Genomic DNA, 19,471 nt, shown 5'->3' on the forward strand with positions numbered 1-19,471 from the left:
TTTCATCAGAGAAATTATTCAAGATATTGGGATCAATTAGCTATTTAATGTGAACTGTAGACCCAATGAAGGCGGTGTACCTGAGAACGAAAGGTTTCTAAATCCTAATCTTCCAAGTGAATATAGTTGGAAAACCCTCAAATATGGTCAACGGTGAACAAAAACACGCACTAGAAAAATACAAATGGTAAATGAAGTTTTTCTGAGGGCCAAAAACCAGAGGCCATCAGGGGTCTGCTTTCACGTCACATGAAATTACTTACTTTTAGTCTCCACGTGTGATTTCAGGCCCACGGGCCCACTGTTCTGTATTTGGAGCCTCCCAGGCCACGCTTGGGGAGGTGGGGGGGGAGGGGACGGGGAGGGGCACATTGGGATGCTGAGTACATTGCCATAAAGATGAAGGCTCGCTGGTGGTTGCCACGAGGTCACTCCCACGACCAGATTTTAAAGCACCCATGCTACGCCCTACATTTTGAAGTGTTAGCGCCCCACGAGGGGGCGGGGGGGGGGAGGGTGGCCCAGGATGCAGAACAGCACGGAGCTCAGACTTCAGCTCTCCGCAACCACCCCAGGAACCAGAACCTAAGCAGCACAAAAACCAAGCCAAGTGTCTACAGAGGGGAGGGGCGGGGCCGCGCCGCCAAGCCCCGCCCAGTCCAGCGCCGGCCTAAGCGAGCGGGCGCGCGCGCCAGGAAGTGGGGAGAGCGCGAGTCCAAGCACTGGCGGCGGTCTTTCTGCGCGCTCCAGACGTGCCATGCTCACGCTCCGAAGCGGCCTGAGGAAGGCGCTGGCCCTGCGGGCGCTGGCGCCTCAGGTAGGGGACGCGGGGGACTCGCGAAAGTCGCGCGCAGGGAGGCAGACACCGTCCCTTAAGTCGTGAACTAACGGGGCTCAGGGAAGTGGGCGCGGTCTGCGGGGAGAATAAGGTTTGCTCAGGGAGGTGGGCGGAGTCTGTGGCGCGCGCACGCGGCTATGGGGAGGTGGGCGGGGTTCGTGGCGCGCGCACGCGGCTATGGGAGGTGGGCGGGGTTCGTGGCGCGCGCGAAGACGGCGCTGCGAGGTGGGCGGGGTCTGTGGGGAGAGCTATGCTCCGGAGGTGGGCGGGTTTGTGGGGGGGGCCAACTCTGCGTAGTGGGCGGGGTCTGCTGCGCGAGTACACGCCCTCTCGTTCGCTGGCACAGCCATGGTATGCCTAGCCAGTGTCCCGGTTGTATCAGGAACCAAGATCTCATGAGTCCAAGGCACCCAACTCTTTAAGAGGTACCCGCTTGTCGGATCACCTCTCCAGACACTGGACAGAGGGCTTTTTCTGGCCCGGGGTCATCCCTCAAGCCCTGACCATTGTGTTCTTGCAGCCATCACCAGTGTGGCTGCCACTCTTTGAGATTTTCCAGCCACCACCCGGTTCAAACGCGGGCGCTTTGTGGAGAAACTTGAACAGGAGACCAGGGTCGCCATGGGAGCATCCTGCCCTGCAGTTCCGGTTTCGGGAGTCCCCAAGCCGAGCAAGGCTCTGGAACCTCGTGAAGCTGGTTGTGCCTGAGATGGGACATGCATGGAAGGGAGCCAGCCTCAGGGGTTGACCGGGGGGGCCCTTTGTGACTTGAACCCAGAGGTTCTTGACTTCCTGCGTTTAGGAAGGTCTAGAGACAGACCTTGTGGTGCACACTAAAGAAGACTATAATATAAATGAGGCCTCTGCCCTCGCTATCTTCCTAGTATGGTTGAGAATAAGTCCCAATTTTGAGATCACAGAACATCAAGAAGATTTAGGCCGCGACACAGTTTGGTCCAGCTCTGCAACACTAAATGACCTCACCTCTTAACACACACCTTTTCAATGCAGATTTCTTTAATGTATACTTTCTTGTGTGAAAGACTGTCGTAAAAGTGTCTTTCATCAAAAATTTCTATTCTACAAATGCAGTTTTCTTGAATCACTCTTAAAAGATTGTTGCAAGTGTGTCTGGTGCTTGAGGGGGTCCGAAGAGGGCAATGGATCCCCTGGGACTAGTGTTACATACCATTGAGAGCCACCGTGTGGGTACCAGAAATGGAACCTGGGTTCTCTGCAAGAGCAACAAGTACTCTTAACTCCTGAGCCAACTCTCCAGCTTTTATTACATATTTTTAAATACAAGTATAATGCAGAGTGTGGTTACAAACACAAAAAGCATTCCTACCACACAGGAGCACCTGCAGTATTTTTTATGACAAGCTTAGTTATTTGGGATAATGGAAACGTAACTCATAATCATAAATGAAATGAGCCCCTGTATATAAGCAAAATTCATATACTATTGTGTCTTGTAAACAAAAATAGAGTTCAGGCCTATTGCTTTCATTAGTCATGTAAGTGACCAAGGTAAACCCTAATTTGGTTGTAGTTCTACTTACCAAAGTGATTTTGTATATTTTTCTGGTCTAATTACTTTCAGGAAATGGACACATGCTAATTCAACCTACTTAAGATGGTGCTATAAACTAGAATGCTGTCTGTGTGTGTGTGTAACCATATGCAGGGCAGTTAATGGCAAGGTGCTTCCTAGTAGTTATTAAACCATCACATGAAGTGTGAGGGCCAAAGTTAACCTGTAAGCTCCACTTACTCAAGGACAACATAACTTCCTGAAATGCTATTATTTATGGAAAATAACAAACCACATATTTTCACTCCCCTTAACAAGTTTGTTTGATTCAACTGCACTGGACATGCTTGATCACATATAGATGGGATGTGCTCGATCATAGGTGAGTGGTACATAGGCAGGAAATACATCAGGATGTATACTTGCCCTGATTGGATGTAGGTTGGAGGTACGCAGGCAGGAAGTACATTAGGATATATGCTTGTCCCTGATTGGGCCTGATGGGAAATACAGTGGTCTTATGGATTGCCTTTTTAAGCATCTACAAAATGTAGCTCATCACCATTTCCTGGGAACCTCAGAATGGTCCTGGTCAGAGCCTATCCTTCAGAGCAGTATTAAAGCTTGCTTCAGATTTGGCTCAAAAATTGTTTTAACAGAAGATTTTCATATAAATCATATGACTATTAAAGGATATTCCCATCAGCCTGATTGACATAACTGGATGCATTAAATGTGCTACTTCACATTGCATCTATCTTTTGAAACTGAGGGGGACCCTGCAGGTATCCAGGCAGGGAAGCAAACCTTCAAAGAGATAATGAAAAACTCCATTCAAATTTTGACTTAGTTAACCTGGATCAGACTTTGGGGAGTATAATGCCAGGATGTTCATTGTGGGCATATTTAAAACACAGTACGGCCGGGCGGTGGTGGCGCACGCCTTTAATCCCAGCACTCGGGAGGCAGAGCCAGGCGGATCTCTGTGAGTTCGAGGCCAGCCTGGTCTACCAAGTGAGTTCCAGGAAAGGCGCAAAGCTACACAGAGAAACCCTGTCTCGAAAAACCAAAAAAAAAAAAAAAAAAAAAAACACAGTACGATTTGGGGAAAAGTTTCCAGGCAACAATCATTCCAATTCCAGGTGCACAATAAAGCTTAAGGTGTGATTACATAGGAACTCCTTTGCAAAGTATGTGACCATGAGGGTGGGTTCTATAGCTAAAGGGAATGGAATCTAGTGTGGCCTCTGAACAGTAGCATAGAGGTCAGCAGGCCATAAAGTACATGTGACATCTCCCCTAAGGATGGGCTTAACTAGAGCTAAAGATTATAGTCCAGGGAGAGAATGGTCTGAGATAATCATTCTGTGGAATCTGGATGAGGTCTGCCTCCACAGATAGCAAAAAGGTCACCAGGTCATTACCAATATTCACTCCCAGCCTTCTGGGAAGAAAACAGGTATTTTATCTCCTCCATTGAGGAGAGGTCACTGTGTGTTTTACATTCCCAGCTCCCTAGTGCTCTGTGGGTGCAAGGACCTTTGTGCCCCCAACATGAAACTGTTTCAGAGCATGTCTGTGTCCTTGAATTTTCCCCTTTCAGCTTTCATACAGATATCCACTATATTGCAAACCATTGATGATTCATAGCATCATTTTCTGACCAATAATTTACTTCACTGAATATTTTTTAAAAGTTTAGAGTTAAATACTTTGGGGGGGGGGGGACGACACGACTGTGGTAGCCTACAGAGACTCCATCATAGTAAGGCCTTATTCCATTTTGACTCAGGGTCAGAGAGTCTGAGCTTGCTTTGCCTCACAAGGCTACATAATAGGTTGTTTTGGCCAAAGGCATGGTTACCAGGTGTCTTACACTTCAAGGCCTAATTACAAGATGCTTTGCCGTAAGGTGTAGTTACCAGGTGTTTTGAAAATTAAGGTTCTGCGCTTGTTTGTACTTTGTACCTTGACCTTGAAAGGGGGAGGTTTTTTTGCCTCTCCCCTTGCTGGTGTATAAAAGGCCCATTAGGAATAAACTTGAGGAGTCTGTGGTATTGGCCCAGAGCCCTCCGAAAGCTACCCTGTGTCTCTTTTTCTTCATCTATATCTGTATTTTTTCCTATCTATCATTTCTCAATTCCTCACTCCTCTCTTCAAGGACCCTTTGGCAGGTCAGAACTGGACCCCGACAAGGAACCCAAAAAGTCTTCTGCTAATAAACATTTTCATTATGTCTGTTAAAAAGACACACATACAGAATTTGCAAGCTTCTTTTAAACATTGTTTGACTGTTTGACTATAGTTACTGTTGACTACTGATTTTGACCAAATAAGAGAAAACTCCAAAGTGATAAAGCTCCTGATCATAGTTCCCTGGGAAACATGATTACAACCTTGATGATAGTTTATCAGCAACTTTGCATGAAAATGTGCTTAACAGTGGCCTCCAGCTTGGAAAGAGTAACTCTGGACTCAGCATGCTTAACAGCTGCTACCTTTATTGGCATCTCTACATAAACATGTCTGTCTATAAACAGTTGAGAGGAGAAATAGAAATACAAATTATGAGTCTACTGTATGTCCTTTGTTTCCAGGCTCAAATATATATGATTGTAACGACATGATAAATCTTATCTTTTCCAAAATATTTAAATGTTCCCTGTCTTTTTTTCAGGTATGTTCACCTTTTGCCACAGGTCCCAGGCAAAGCGATGGGACGTTATATGAATTCCGCACCTATTTTCTCAAGCCTTCAAAGACAAATGAGTTCCTGGAAAATTTTAAGAAAAGTGTTCACCTTCGGACAGCTCACTCTGAAATGATTGGATATTGGAGTGTAGAATTTGGAGGCCAAACAAACAAAGTATTCCATATTTGGAAGTATGGTATGAATCACACAGCTTTCATTTCATATAGACACTCATTGTTAGGTGGTCTGTGAAGCTTGGTTCTTCAGTCTTTATGACTGTACATACACACAAGTTAAAGAAAACATTTGAAAGCAATACAGTAACAAAGACAAGTAAGTTACTAAGTGATCCCTTTGGATCAACCACTTGCTTAGGCTCTGAGGTTAACATTTCTGGAAAATAACTGTCTCATATTAAGCCCTAATTTGATGGACTGACTTTAATTCTCAAAGTTTTAGAATGGTTTGTTGGAAAAAGTATCTTTTGTAAAATTAAAATCTGTGCTTACAAAAGTCCAAGTAGTGGAGAGTATAAAATGAAAGTACCTTATTCATAGATAGAATTGGATATCAGCATTTTAGTTCTTATTTTAATAATTTTCACGTTTAGAGCCTTTGAGAGGGCATTCGACCATCAACTTTTAAGAACTTTAAGATTTAATGATTTTGTTATATTTAGCAATCACTTGTTTAAGTTCTTCACAATTTCAAAGAATTCACTGTCTTGTTCCATAATGGAGGTGAAGGCAAAGGAATTGAAGAAAGGTCTTCTCACACTGAAGTTAACATAGTTGACAGAAAGGAGGACACGTTACAATAATTTGTGAAGTTTCTTACGCCTGTGTCTGGTCTTCACGGTCTGCAGCAGGGCCTGAGGGTGCCCAAAGAATTCTTAATCATTTCCTTTTGGGTTTTGTAAACAGAGGCTTTTCTCTGTCCCACCCTATTCAGCAGCCATTTCCAATTAATCACTCTGAGGCATATATTATAAATATTTGGCTGATAGCTCAGGCTTATTACTAGCTAGCTCTTATAATTAAATTAACCCATATTTCTTATCTATGCTTTGCCATGTGGTTTGTGGCTTGTTACCTCATTTTTTATACATCTTGCTTCCTCAGCAGCTGGCTGGCTGGCATCTGCCTCAACCCCATACCTCATCTCCCTGTATCTCTGTTTGGCTTTCCTGCCCATCCTTATTCTCCCTGGCTATAGGCCAAAACAACCTTATTAGCAACCAATGAGAGAAACACATATTCACAAAGTACAGAAGGACATCCCACAGAGGGGTTTGTCTATCAATATCCAAATTAATTTTCAAAAAATGCTTCACTATGAAAATTGTTCATTCTGAACCTAATACAGCACAGTTTGGGGCTTTTCCATGTTATAATAGATCAAGCCTCATTAAAATCAATATCTGCTTCAGATAGGGTACAGTGAAATCATGACCCGTTAAGAGAACTAACAAGAGTTAGAGTATCAACACCTGATCAATCTGTTTTTCTTTACAGAGTACATTTTAGTTCACTTATTTGGAACTTTGTTCAAGGTATACATTGACTTGACCACCTACCATCACTCCCAAAGTATTTTCCTCTTAACTGGGACTGTCAGTTCTGAGCTGCAGTTGAAGAGAAGAGTACATATACTGAGCACCAAGTGCTGAAGTCTCTTCTAAGTGCTCTTCATGGGTTCCTGTAATCCTCACCCCAAACCTGGAGGTTGATGTTACATTAGTCCTGTACCACACACAGAGAAACACACAGTAACTTATTAACTTCTGTACACTGCTACGTGGTAGAGCCTGCGAAGCCCGGTCAGTGAGATCACAATAGTTGTTCCATTTCTTTTACCCTGAAGACTATTGAGAGACTTGATGCCAATGTCACATCTTTGCAAGTGGGTGTCCCCAAAGCTGTAACACAGTGTTCTTGCATGCTGTGGATAAAATGTTTGCTCATTTGGGTGAAACCCAAGGAGTAATAGATCATTTTAAACAAAACAATTTAAATTCTTCTCCATTTTTTTTCTACCATAGATAATTTTGCTCATCGAACTGCAGTTCGCAAAGCCTTAGCTAATGATAAGGAATGGCAAGAGCAATTCCTCATTCCAAATTTGGCTTTCATTGATAAACAAGAAGTTGAGATTACCTACCTGGTACCATGGTGCAAGATAGGAACACCTCCCAAGGAAGGTGAGTCTGTCTTAGCCACTGTGAGTTTTCATGACTGAAATAGTACAAATGTTATGTGATTTAAAAAAAAAAAAAAATGTCAGGGGAAAACAAAAAATGAATTATTTTATATAGGAATGACACTAACTATTGAGATAAAAGCTGATCATAGTTTATCCTTAAAAAATGAGAATTAATGAAGTATTTTTCCAAAGATATAAATGTGTATGTATGTGTGTGTATATATGTGTATGTGCATATATATATGTATATGCATATGTGTGTTTGTCTATATGTCTTATCTGTACATCACTGGCATACCTGGCACCTGTGGAGGCCAAAACAGGGTATCAGATCCTCATGGAACTGGAATTAAAGACAGTTGTGAACTGTCATGTGGGTACTGGGAACTGAAGCCAGGTTTTCTGCTAGAGTAACAAGTGCTCTTGACTACTGAGCCATCTCTCGAGCCCTTCCAAACTAAGTTTTATGGGTTAAAGCTTAGCTACAGTATAGAAAAAGTCCATATAATACTAAAGTAATACAAACTTTTATTCACTTACTCATTTTTAGGGTTGGGACAAAGGTCTCACAATATAGCCCAGGTTGACATACAACTCACAATTCTCAACCCTTAGACTCGCAAATGGAGAGATTATAGATGTTTACTACCATACCTATTTAAATAATATAAACATTTAAATATAAAATACTTTCCACGGACTACAGTAGTTTAGATTAACTACATCTTTACTTATGAAATGGACTGTCCGGAGGGAGGGAGTTACCTGACATTGCCGAGGTATACACTGTAGCTAGCTTTTCTGTCTTCTTGCTTCTTTCTCAGTTTGGAAATAATTCCTTTGTCTTCTTGCTGATTTAAAGAACTGTTGTAAAATCCAGTTTTAAGCAAAAGTCAGATTATAAAAACATAACATTTTAATTTTTTCTTTATTTCCCATTTTTTCTGACACTATAATGTATTTTAAAGTACAAGAAGTTTGAAGTCTTGTTGAGACTTTTACCTGTAGAGATTAGAGGAAGCCCTGGGTGAATGAAGTCCTGAGTGAGTATGTTTCTTAACATGGGCAAGAGCCTGTCGAGGATGCACAAGGCTTCAGACCCATGGGACAGTTGGCAAAGCCATTACTCACACAAGCCAGGCCCAAGAGAAATGGCGAAGCTTTTCTCAGGAGTCAGCTATGAGTGTTTATGAATGGTTGATCCTTGTGTGCAGACACTAGCTACAGCTTCCTCCTCCTGGGTGTTTAGAGCCTGGGACTGCTCACCTACAGAGACCTCCTAGACGAGCTAACCCTGCCCGCATGATACTCCTAATAAAAAAGCCGAGGTTTCAGATGGTGATGGAAGTGATAATGTGACAGAGCCCCACATGATCCCAGCTTCATTGTATGTGCATCTGTATGTCTGTATCTGTCTTTTCTTCATTCCCTTGCCGTCTCTAGCCTGGGTTCTGGGACCCAAACCACAAGGCATGTGCCCTTTGTTCTCAGCATTGTCCAAACATATGTGCTATCTCTTGAAATGCCAAATCTTGATTTTTTTTTTTTTTTTACACTTTTTACATTTATTTATTTATGTAGTGTATATTCATGCGGTAGTGCACACATGAAGGTCGGAGAACAGCTTGAGGGAGCTGGTTCCTTCCTTACATTGTGTGTATTCCAAGGACTGAACTCTGTCAGGCTTGGCAACAAGCATTTTTATTACACACTGAGCCATCTCACCGGGCTTAAATCTTATTTTCCACTGTAGCAGGAATCCTAATTGGTCTTAATAAAAACCCGGAGCCAGATATCGGGATAAATGCTGAAAGATCAGAGAGACAAAAGAACAAGCCACAGCCATCTCTCACTTTACCAACTCCTCAGCCTAAAAGAGAGTGAGTTCCTGTTTCTTCAGGCCTTACATTCCTCTCCATCCAGCCATATTACTTCCTGTCTCCACCTCCCTAGTGCTGGGGACTAAAGGTGTGTGCCACCACTACTTGGCTCTGTTTCTCTTTTATACTGGATCAATCTTGCATAGCCCAGGGTGGCCTTGTACTCACAGAGATCCATCTGCTTCTGCCTCCCGAGTGCTGGGATTAAAGGTGTGTGTCACCACTGCCTGGCCTCTATGGCTAACTAGTGGCTTAGCACCATACTCTGCTCTTCAGGCAAGATTTATTTGTTATATCACAAACAAAATATCACCACATTCCACTATATTTTTCCTAATTCCTTAGTGACCTTGTACATTTTTTTCTTTTTCTATCAGACCTACTTATCCTCCAGTTTTCCCACCTCTGATTTATATTTCTGATTAGAGGTAAAAATCCTCTCAAGCAATACTTGGATATTTAAGAACAATAAACCCCCTGCTGAAGTTATTTTTCTTTAGAAAGTCAGGTAGGACTTCAGGCCATATTTTCTTGCTCTTCTTGTTAGGAACAGACTCTAAAAGGAGGAAATTACACAAAGAAAAATATCTCCTCTCTCAAAATTGAAAAAAAGAGGGAAAAGTAGGACATCAAAAGATACTTATTTCTTTTCTCATAGACGTAAACAGCTTAAAATCTTATTTCACAATAAAGTATCAATATCTGGTATGTTGATAAAGTTCCCAGATTAAAAATATTTAATGTAATTGTTTATATATAGTTTTGATTTCCCCTCAGTTATTAAGGTTAACTTTAAACATAGACAAGAATATCTAAACATAAAAACAAGGAAAAATGAAGCAAAGAATTAACAATTGTGTCTGCATAAATCTGTATATGCAGATGACCCTTCAAACACATATACATAGGGTCGCCTCCCACTCTAGAGTCAAACAAAGCAAATTCCTTGAATGTTTACTAAATTATGTGTGGCAGACCAGCCCCCATCATTATTTACCCCAGGGACTCTTGAGGAATGAGGAATAAGAGACTTAGTTAAGAGGAGAGAGAAACAGAAAACACAGGACAGACTCCAATGGGCCTGGAACCTTATCCACCTGCCCAGAACTTTATTCCCAAGTTCTATTTGTAACAGTGCCAAGGGAAGGAGCAAAAGACCTCCCCCTTGCTAGTTACAGTCAAGTGTAGACCCTTATAAACACCTGATACTCAGGCCCGTGGTCCAGTCAACCTCTTATGCAGTCCTGCTGGGTACAGCCACTAAGAAACCTAGTGGGCTCCAACAAGTCCCTCTTCTTTATATTTTAAAAGAAACTCTTGATGCAACTGCATCAAACTTAAAGACTAATAGGTTAACACAATTCTAACATAAATATTGCTATACATAGTTACAATTACATCTTAAAGCAAACTCTTAATCCTACAGACCTATTCTCAACCTTAATTTCTACAAACCTACTCTCAACCTACAAACTTACTATCAATCTTAATTCCTACAATCCTACTCTCAACCTACAAACCTACATACAAAAACAATTTCTTAATAGAACTATACAAAACATAACATTAATTCACTCAAGTGACATGAAAATATTTTTTTTTTCATTCTTTTTTTTTTTTTTTAAATTTTTATTTTGCAATACAATTAAGTTCTACATACAGGCACAGATTCCCTTGTTCTCCCCCCTCCCGCCCCCCTCACCTTCCCCCCAGCCCGCCCCCCATTCCAATCTCCTCCAGGGCAAAGCCTTCCCCACAGACTGAGATCAACCTGGTGGACTCAGTCCAGGTAGGTCCAGTCCCCTCCTCCCAGGCCGAGCCAAGCGACCCTGCATAGGCCCCAGGTTTCAAACAGCCGACTCATGCAATGAGCACAGGACCCAGTGCCACTGCCTGGATGCCTCCCAAACAGATCAGGCCAATCAACTGTCTCACCCACTCAGAGGGCCTGATCCAGTTGGTATCCCAGACTCAGAAAGACACACATGGTATGTACTCACTCATAACAGGATACTAGATGTAGAAAATATTTTTTAAATTAAATATACTAAGGAATATTAATACTCCCCTTTTCTTAAAAAAAAAAAAAAACTCTATTTAAACAGTCCCAGTTTTACATAAACAGTTCTAGAAGCAGTTCATAAGTCATCCCTACTGATAGAGTCTATATGCATGAGTAAATTCAAACTGTCCCATTGTAATGAAATCATTACTGTCCATTTCATTTCTTAAGTTCAGAAGTTCAAAAAGAGTTCTGGTACCATTCCTAAAAGTTCCTCTGAGAGCTCATAGTCAGGCCTGGCTTGTCAGCTGCCCTTCAGTCTGTGTATAGCTGTCAGATTGTAATGAACTGAAGCAAACAGTTCCAAATATGAGACGTTCCATAACCAAGACTTTTCAGTTCAAGCAAATCTCTCTGAAATTTCCACTTTCAGCTACCGCTGCATTTTGCAGTCTTGTAGCCTTCCATAACCAGGCTGCTCCCGGACCAGGCTAGAGATCTTCACCTTACAACCATACAGGTCAGCTGCCATGAGCTGAAACTGTGGCCCTCCCACAGCAACCCCGACTTTGGGAGGAAACCCCAATTACCTGCATCGCTGACAGTCCAAGTGCTCAGCAAACCCAGTCCCAGAATGCTGCATACGCTGTCCTGTTGTTTCCACAGATGTAGCCTCAGGGCAACTCCATGATTGCAGTCATATCCCGCTGCTAGGAGCTGGGACTGCAGTTAGTCTCAGCAGTTCCCACAGAGCCTCAGGCTGGCTGATCAGCCTAGAGTACAGTTCTCACCTCCACAGCTTCCTGCTCTCCAGCGTGTCTCAGCTGCCTGTCCGGCACTGACACCATTCTGCTCTTGGCCCCCGGAAGCGGTCTGGTCTCCACAGGCTCTGTTGCTCGCAGTTTGTCTTTCCCGAGGTGACACAAACGGCTGGGCTCTGTCCGCCTTCGCCTTTCTCGCGGTGTAGCATCTTAAAGGTTGCAGAACCTTGCTGTTCACCATTCCCGCAGCGCGGCATCTCTGCAGGGCTTTCTAAACCGTTGCTTGTCGTTAGCCTCTCTCCCGGCTTAGCTTGTTCATTTTTCACCGTGGCTTTCTTTTAGTAGAAAGCTTGTAGACCCTCGTGAATCTGCCACCTGCACTGCGTTGATGCCTTGAGGGTTTCAGCTTCCGAGACCCTCCGGCTGCTGGCTCTTGCATTGGCTCTTGGTGTCTGCTGCTTAAGAAGCTATGACGTTTTATGGGTCTCAGCTGTGGACACGTGGCTGCTATTTTCTGAAGCTGGCAGTCTCTGGAGCTGCCTCTTGTTGTTATTGGTGGTTTCTGGAACTGCCAAGTCTGCTATGGATATTGTTTTCCCAGGTTAGGAAAACCTACTCTTCATATCCTTAGACCTAAAGCCTATATATTATAAACCTACATTTTTCTGACTAAATCTATGACCTGTTTAAACCTACATTCTATAGGACTACTTTATAAACCTTACTTCTCATCTTATTTAAACTTACATTTACAACTAACATGGCCATTTATTACTACATGTCTTTTTCTTTGTCCCTGTTTAGGCACCATCTGTGGGGGACCAGCTCCCACCATTATTTACCCCAGGGACTCTTGAGGAATGAGGAGTAAGAGACTTAGTTAGAAATAGAGGGGAGAGAAACAGAAAACACAGGATAGACCCAGGTGGGCCTGGATCCTTATCCACGGGCCCAGAACTTTATTCCCAAGGTCTATTTATAACAATGTCAAGGGGAGGAGCAAAAGACCTCCCCCTTGCTAGTTACAGTCAAGTGTAGACCCTTACAAACACCTGATACTCAGGTCCGTGGTCCAGTCAACCTCTTATGCAGTCCTGCTGGGTACAGCCACTAGGAACCTAGTGGGCTCCAACAATAATGTCTGTTAAATTTAATTTTTTTTGTCAATTCTAGGAGTCTATGAATTGGCTACTTTTCAGATGAAACCTGGTGGCCCAGCTCTGTGGGGTAATGCATTCAAAAGGGCAGTAAATGCCCACGTTGATCTCGGCTACTCTACACTAGTTGGTGTTTTCCACACTGAATATGGAGCCCTCAACAGAGGTACAGCTGTCTGTTTCTGTGAGACTGTGATGACTGTTGCTGATCACCTATGTTTCTTGGATTTTTTTTAATTGTGATTTTAATTTTGAGAGTTTTTTTACTAATTGTAAGGTATGAAAACACTTTGTTTTAATTGCAATTGCTAATACCTTTTGGAGCTTTTTCACAGGCTAACTGTTGCCTAGAAACTGGAAAAATCTTTAAGAAAATATTAATTCTTTTCACCATTTTTGTAAACGTCTTATGATTTTTTTTCCAAATATCATTGGAGTAAAGAGGTTGTTTCTGAATGAAAATGTAAATATATATATTTTATAAAGGCAAAAATTATGGACAAAGCCAAAAAAATTACCTATTTCTCATTATTGAAGTAATAGTGTTCCATAAATGATAGAGGGATGCCAAGACTAGAGACTTATTAGATATAAAAGGTCTAGAAACAGTGTCTGTGCCGGCTGGTGATAGCTCCCTAGTGCTCTTGAATGGGTAGATGACTGCAGTGGATGATGACCCGAGTTTATCCCTAGCACCCATATCAAAGCGGGCTCCAGTGGCATGCACCATCTACTGTGTTGGCCCTGGGGAGATGGAAATAGGAGCCTGGCCAGCTAGTCTAGTTAAGTTCCAAGTTCAGAGAGACCTGTATCAAAACAATAAGGAAGAGAGAAATTGAAGAGAACACCTGACATTGACCACTGACATCCACATGCTTGAGCATCCACACACACAGACATACACATACACAATCAAGGTTAAGGATATAGATCAGATGTTGAGTACTTACCCAGCATCCATTCAAAAGGCCCTAGACCTTATGCCTAGTACCACACACATTTTTAAAAATATCTGCTATATGGTTATATTTAGAATATAGTGCACATACACATATGTACATGTACATATACGCAGGTAACAATTACTGAAAATAGAGGGCACAAATTTGAGAGAGCAAAGGAGGTTGTATGGGAGGGTTTGGAGGGAGGAAGGGAAGAAAGAAAATATGTAATTATGTTAAAAATCTCAAAATAAAAGAAAAAAATACCTGTTAACGAGAATTACAGCTAACTTCTGATTTACCTCTGCAGTCCATGTTCTTTGGTGGAACGAGAGCGCGGACAGTCGCGCAGCTGGGAGACATCGGTCTCATGAGGATCCCAGAGTCGTGGCTGCTGGTGAGCTGTTTCATTAGGTGTGAGTTATTTTTAGAACAAATTTGATTCACCCGATAGCTTCATTGTCTTATAAAATGTCTTTGCAGTTCGGGAAAGTGTCAATTACCTCGAGTCTCAGCAGAATATGTTCCTGATCCCAGCGTCCTTTTCACCACTGAAGTAGCTTCCGACCTGACGTCAGACATCCCAGTCACTGACGTGAGATGTGTCTGCAGCGGGTGCTCATTTCTCCCGAGAGAATCATTGTCTTTGTTGTCTGAAGGAGGTGGTGAGTTACCTCACTGTGCCCTCTGCATCTTAAGGCTACCTGTGTCCATTACTACCAGTAAAAATTTCGGTTCATTTTCGCCGTGCCATTTCATGTCTACCACACGTGAGAAGGAGTTGCTGTTACTCCATGACCCTGGTACTTTATTGTTCCACAATATCTTGTCTTCTGTGATTTTATGACTCATTGCTGTCTTATATTCAAATAATGATTTTGAAATTTTTTGCCTGGAAATATTTTTAAATTAGTTAAATACAGTATCTATATTTTTTGTCACATTCATTTTTCCTGAAATTTAAAAATATTTTTACCCAGTAATGTTTGTTTTGTGATATCAAATGGGATTCATAGAAACATTAAATCTAGTATTTGTCCTTATTATTTAGAAAAGTACAATATCATGTCTTCTGTATTCATTATGATTTCACATTAATTATTAAGTCAAAGTTGGAAAATAATATATCCTTGAGACTTATTGCTGGATAGTATGGTTTTAGCATGTTCGTTTTTAATTAACTTTTACTGCTTTTAACTTTACCTTGAATCACAAAGATTGTAAGACACTTATTTATTTCAATGAGATCTTTATAATTATGGAAATCTTTGACCTAATAAAAGCCTTCTCATCCATTCTGATTTTTTCAGCTGTGTCTTGTGTACTTATATCCTCTTCTGGAGCTCTTCCGATGTTGCCTAGGGTAATGACACCACACTAATGTGGCAGCTTCATCGTGAGCGTTAAGTTACATAGACTTTGCTGGTGGCTCTGAAGGCGGACTTCTGTAGACTGATGGACTTCTGTAGACTGACATCTTGACTGTCTGGGCTGTGAGGTGGGGCTCAGGAAGGCAAGCTCTGCAGCTTTCACAGACATGCATCTCAGTACTCTACAGCAGAGTTCACTGTAACGTGGCCCACATTTATATAAAATAACTGGAACTGGGTGTGTGCTTCACAGGAAACATAAAGTGACAATTAAAAGATGAAATTAAACCAGTCTCAGATAGTTTCAGGTCTCAAAAAGACAAATACCATGTTTTTTCTCCTATGTGGTTCCTAGATCTTTTATATACACACAGTCATAGATGTCTGTATGAAATGAAAGTAAAAACAAAACTGTCTGTGGTTACAGAGGGGACAGTGAGAGCAGAGAGGGGTGAAAGGGGGAGGGGAGGCTTGGTGAAGGGAGCATAACTCAATGTATAAGCTGTGCTTGTATGAACATTTCCTTAGGTAGCACAAGTACCATGTGCAGTGAATATATACAATGAATTTTTTAATTGTTAAAAATCCAAATGATCATAAACAAAAATTTTAAAATTTAATTAAAAATTTAAAGTTCATTATAAAATGTTCAAAGTAATTTAGCATTTTGCTTCGTTGACTCTTTGAGCATCAATCTTTTTTGACCATTTCTGTAGTAGCCTGGCTAAAGCTGAGCTCTTAATCTTTAATCTTTACTGAGCACCCCTGACTTAAATGACACCTCCCATCCTGTCCATTTGCTCAGGTCATTAACCCCATTACGTATCCAATAGCAAATCCCAAAAATCCAGAATTTGATTGTTCCATATCCCTGCAGCCACTATTCTGATGCAAGCCCATTGTCGTGGTGATATTGTGTTCCCCAATATATTTTGCACCCTAATAAACTTATCTGGGGTCAGAGAACAGAACAGCCACAAGACAGACATAAAGGCCAGAAAATGGTGGCACACACACCTTTAATCCTAGCATTCTGGAGGCAGAGATCCATGCAGATCTCTTTGAGTTCAAAGCCACACTGAAAACAGCCAGGCATGGTGACACATGCCTTTAATCCCAGGAATTGATGGCAGGAAGCGATGGCAGGAAGCAGAAAGGTATATAAGGCGTGAGAACCAGGAACTAGAGCCTTTTAAATTTTTGGCTTTTAGCAGCAGTTCAGCTGAGATCCATTCGGATGAGGACACAGAGGCTTCCAATTTGAGGAAACAAGATCAGCTGAGGAATTGGTGAGGCGAGGCTCGTTCTGTTTCTCTGATCTTTCACCAGATGTTCACCCCAACATCTGGCTCCTGAGTTTTTTATTACTAAGACTGTTTAAGATTAGTGTTATACATCGTTATTGGGCTTTAAAGAGAAAGCTCTTAACTGATCTGCTCCCATCCTATTCTGTTTTCAACACAGCAGCCAGAATATAAAACGTAAACCACATTACCTCATTTCTCAACACCCCCATGCCTTCAATAGCTTCCTCTCTCAGAGTCAGTGTCCAAAGCCCTTCAGTGTGACCTACAAGCCCTTACATGACCTGTCCTATTATCTTTCTTAGTGTCATTCTGTTCCCTCAGTTCCAAGCTGACCTAACAGCTCTTTTCTTTGCCTCATTAAGCATTATCTTGCCTCAAGTCTATTCCCCCTACCTAGAATCTTCTTCCCTGGACAGGAATCTTCATGGATCATTTCCATACCTTCTTGGGATTTTTACCCCAGAGTCCCATGCAGCCCTCCCTGATAGCCCCGTTTAAAATTGAAGTCCCTATGTTGCTATGGAATGACTGTGTTTTTACCCTTCACATTCACATACTGAAACCCTAAGATGATGTTTAGAGGTGGAGATCTTATGAGGTGTCTTAATCCATGTTCTATTGCTGTGAAGAGACACCATGAGCACAGCAACTCTTGCAAGGGAAAGCAGTTAATTAAGTGGGCTGGCTTACAGTGTCAGATTTCGTCCATTGTCATCATGGTGGGAAGCATGGAGACACACAAGCTACATGATGCTGGGGAAGTAGCTGAGTTCTACATCTGGATCTCCAGGCAGCAGGAAAAGACTTTGTACTTGGAATGGGCCCTTGAAACCTCAAAGCCCACCCCCCAGTGACACACTTCCTCCAACAAGGCCACACCTCCTAAGCCTTTCAAATAGTGTCACTCCCTGGTGTCCAAGCATTCAAATCTATGAGCCCATGGGGGCCATTCTTATCTAAACCACCACATGAGGTAATTGGGCTTAGGTGAGGGGATAGAGCTCCTTGATAGAGTTAGTGTCCTTATAAGGGGATAAAGGATCCTCAACACAATTGCAGTGCTCCCTGGGCTCTAATCATGAGGCATCCTCACCTCAGATTTCCCAACCTCCAGAATGGTGAGAAATAAATGTTTGTTGTTTAAGCCACACAGCAGTATGTCACTTACCAGTATAACTAACATTTTAATATTTTAGTATATATGTTTTTTTATTATATTTCTCCTTCCACTGGGAACTAAATTCCATGATACCATGGGGTTTTGTTTTAATTACTGCAGTATCACCAATCAGTGCCTGGCGCATGCTAACTCGTCTGCAAGCACTTGTTGATTATATGAACATATGAAATGTGCTATATCTTAAGTATATTTTGCATGTCACACACACACACACACACACACACACACACCCCTACCCCCCCACCCCCGCCTTCCAAAGATTTGTGTGCTGGAGTTTGATCATTAACAATGATGATGGAACCTGATGATGCCCAGTGGAAAATGGTTAGGCCATTGGTGGTACCAGTTCTGGAAAGGGTTAATGTAAAATTTCTGTTTCCATGTTGGTTCTCTTGAAGGTGTGTTATATTGGTTACTTTGTTCATTGCTATGTCAAGATACCTGTCAGAAATAAGGAAGGAAGGAAGGAAGGAAGGAAGGAAGGAAGGAAGGAAGGAAGGAAGGAAGGAAGGAAGGAAGTTTATTTTGGTACATGGTTTTAAGTGGGACATTGCACTGTGGCAGAGAAGACATAACAGTTCATGGAGGTAGAAGTGTATGGCTAGAATTCCTTACATCTGAATAGATCATGAATCAAAGACCTAGACAGAAAGTGAAGCCAGACAATAACCCTCAAAGGTTTAATATTCTCCCAAAACAATATCACCAGTTGAAGACCATGTGTTCAAACTCATGAGCATGTGGGGAACATTTCACTCCATTCAATTGTTAATAGGAAGTTGTTTATAATCCCCTGGATCTCTTTGGATGTCTCTCTTGGTGTGTGGCCTCTCCATTTTGCACATGCTACTACTATGATGCCATCTTCCATGAGGCTCAAATGAGACCACCTACTCTTGGATTTTGAACCTCCAAAGTTGTAAAGTTGTGAGCCAAATTAATCTCTCTCTTCCTTTCTCTCTCTCTCTCTCTCTCTCTCTCTCTCTCTCTCTCTCTACACACACACACACACACACACACACACACACACACACACACACTATTGAGGCTCAGATATTTTGTTATAGCAACAGAAAACAGATAAGTACAAGACTTTTGCTTTAAAAAAATAGTGCATCATTCCTCCATACTTCATCTTATCCACTATTATCAATGAGTTATTGAAGGCCCCTCACCACCTTGTTTGGAAAGTATCCATGAAAGATACAGTGAATGACACAGTAGAAATTCTCAATATGAATGCAATCAAGAAATACAAAAGATACTATTGCCTATTGGTTAGGAGATGCCTTTCTAGATTACAAAAGTACAGCAACTTTATTTATAGGAAGAGAAGCAGATACATGACCAATTAAGTATTGTGGATATTTGTTAAAGATGTGCTACATTCTCTTATGCTGTGGAGTATTTGTTTAATCATGCCAAGATGTGCTGCATTCTTTTATGTTGCATTTGTTTAACTGTGAAACTGCATTACTTTGCCTGTCTAAAACACCTGATTGGCCTAATAAAGAGCTGAATGGCCAATAGCTAGGCAGGAGAAAGGATAGGTGGGGCTAGCAGGTAGAATAAGTAGAAGGAGAGAAAGAGAAGGGAGGAGCAAGAAA

General features: G+C 41.9%; 1 protein-coding gene across 1 annotated transcript; it reads left to right on the top strand.

Annotated features, from left to right (window-relative positions):
• The first annotated feature begins 686 nt into the window (after positions 1–686).
• On the top strand, positions 687–14,943 carry LOC131904709 (protein NipSnap homolog 3B). Its single transcript, XM_059255764.1, has 6 exons — positions 687–817; positions 5,050–5,260; positions 7,106–7,264; positions 13,083–13,232; positions 14,318–14,404; positions 14,491–14,943. The coding sequence occupies exons 1-6, from the start codon at positions 758–760 to the stop codon at positions 14,565–14,567; spliced, it is 744 nt and encodes a 247-aa protein (XP_059111747.1). The 5' UTR covers positions 687–757; the 3' UTR covers positions 14,568–14,943.
• Positions 14,944–19,471: the final 4,528 nt, after the last annotated feature.

This window comes from Peromyscus eremicus, chromosome 2 (assembly GCF_949786415.1).
Source record: "Peromyscus eremicus chromosome 2, PerEre_H2_v1, whole genome shotgun sequence".
NCBI classification, from domain to species: domain Eukaryota; kingdom Metazoa; phylum Chordata; class Mammalia; order Rodentia; family Cricetidae; genus Peromyscus; species Peromyscus eremicus.

Excerpts from the sequence above, each read along its gene's own strand:
- LOC131904709 (XM_059255764.1), top strand. The coding sequence starts at position 758 with ATGCTCACGCTCCGAAGCGGCCTGAGGAAGGCGCTGGCCCTGCGGGCG. Across the intron at positions 818-5,049 it reads TGCGGGCGCTGGCGCCTCAG|GTATGTTCACCTTTTGCCAC; the intron begins GTAGGGGACGCG and ends TCTTTTTTTCAG. Across the intron at positions 13,233-14,317 it reads ATATGGAGCCCTCAACAGAG|TCCATGTTCTTTGGTGGAAC; the intron begins GTACAGCTGTCT and ends TTACCTCTGCAG.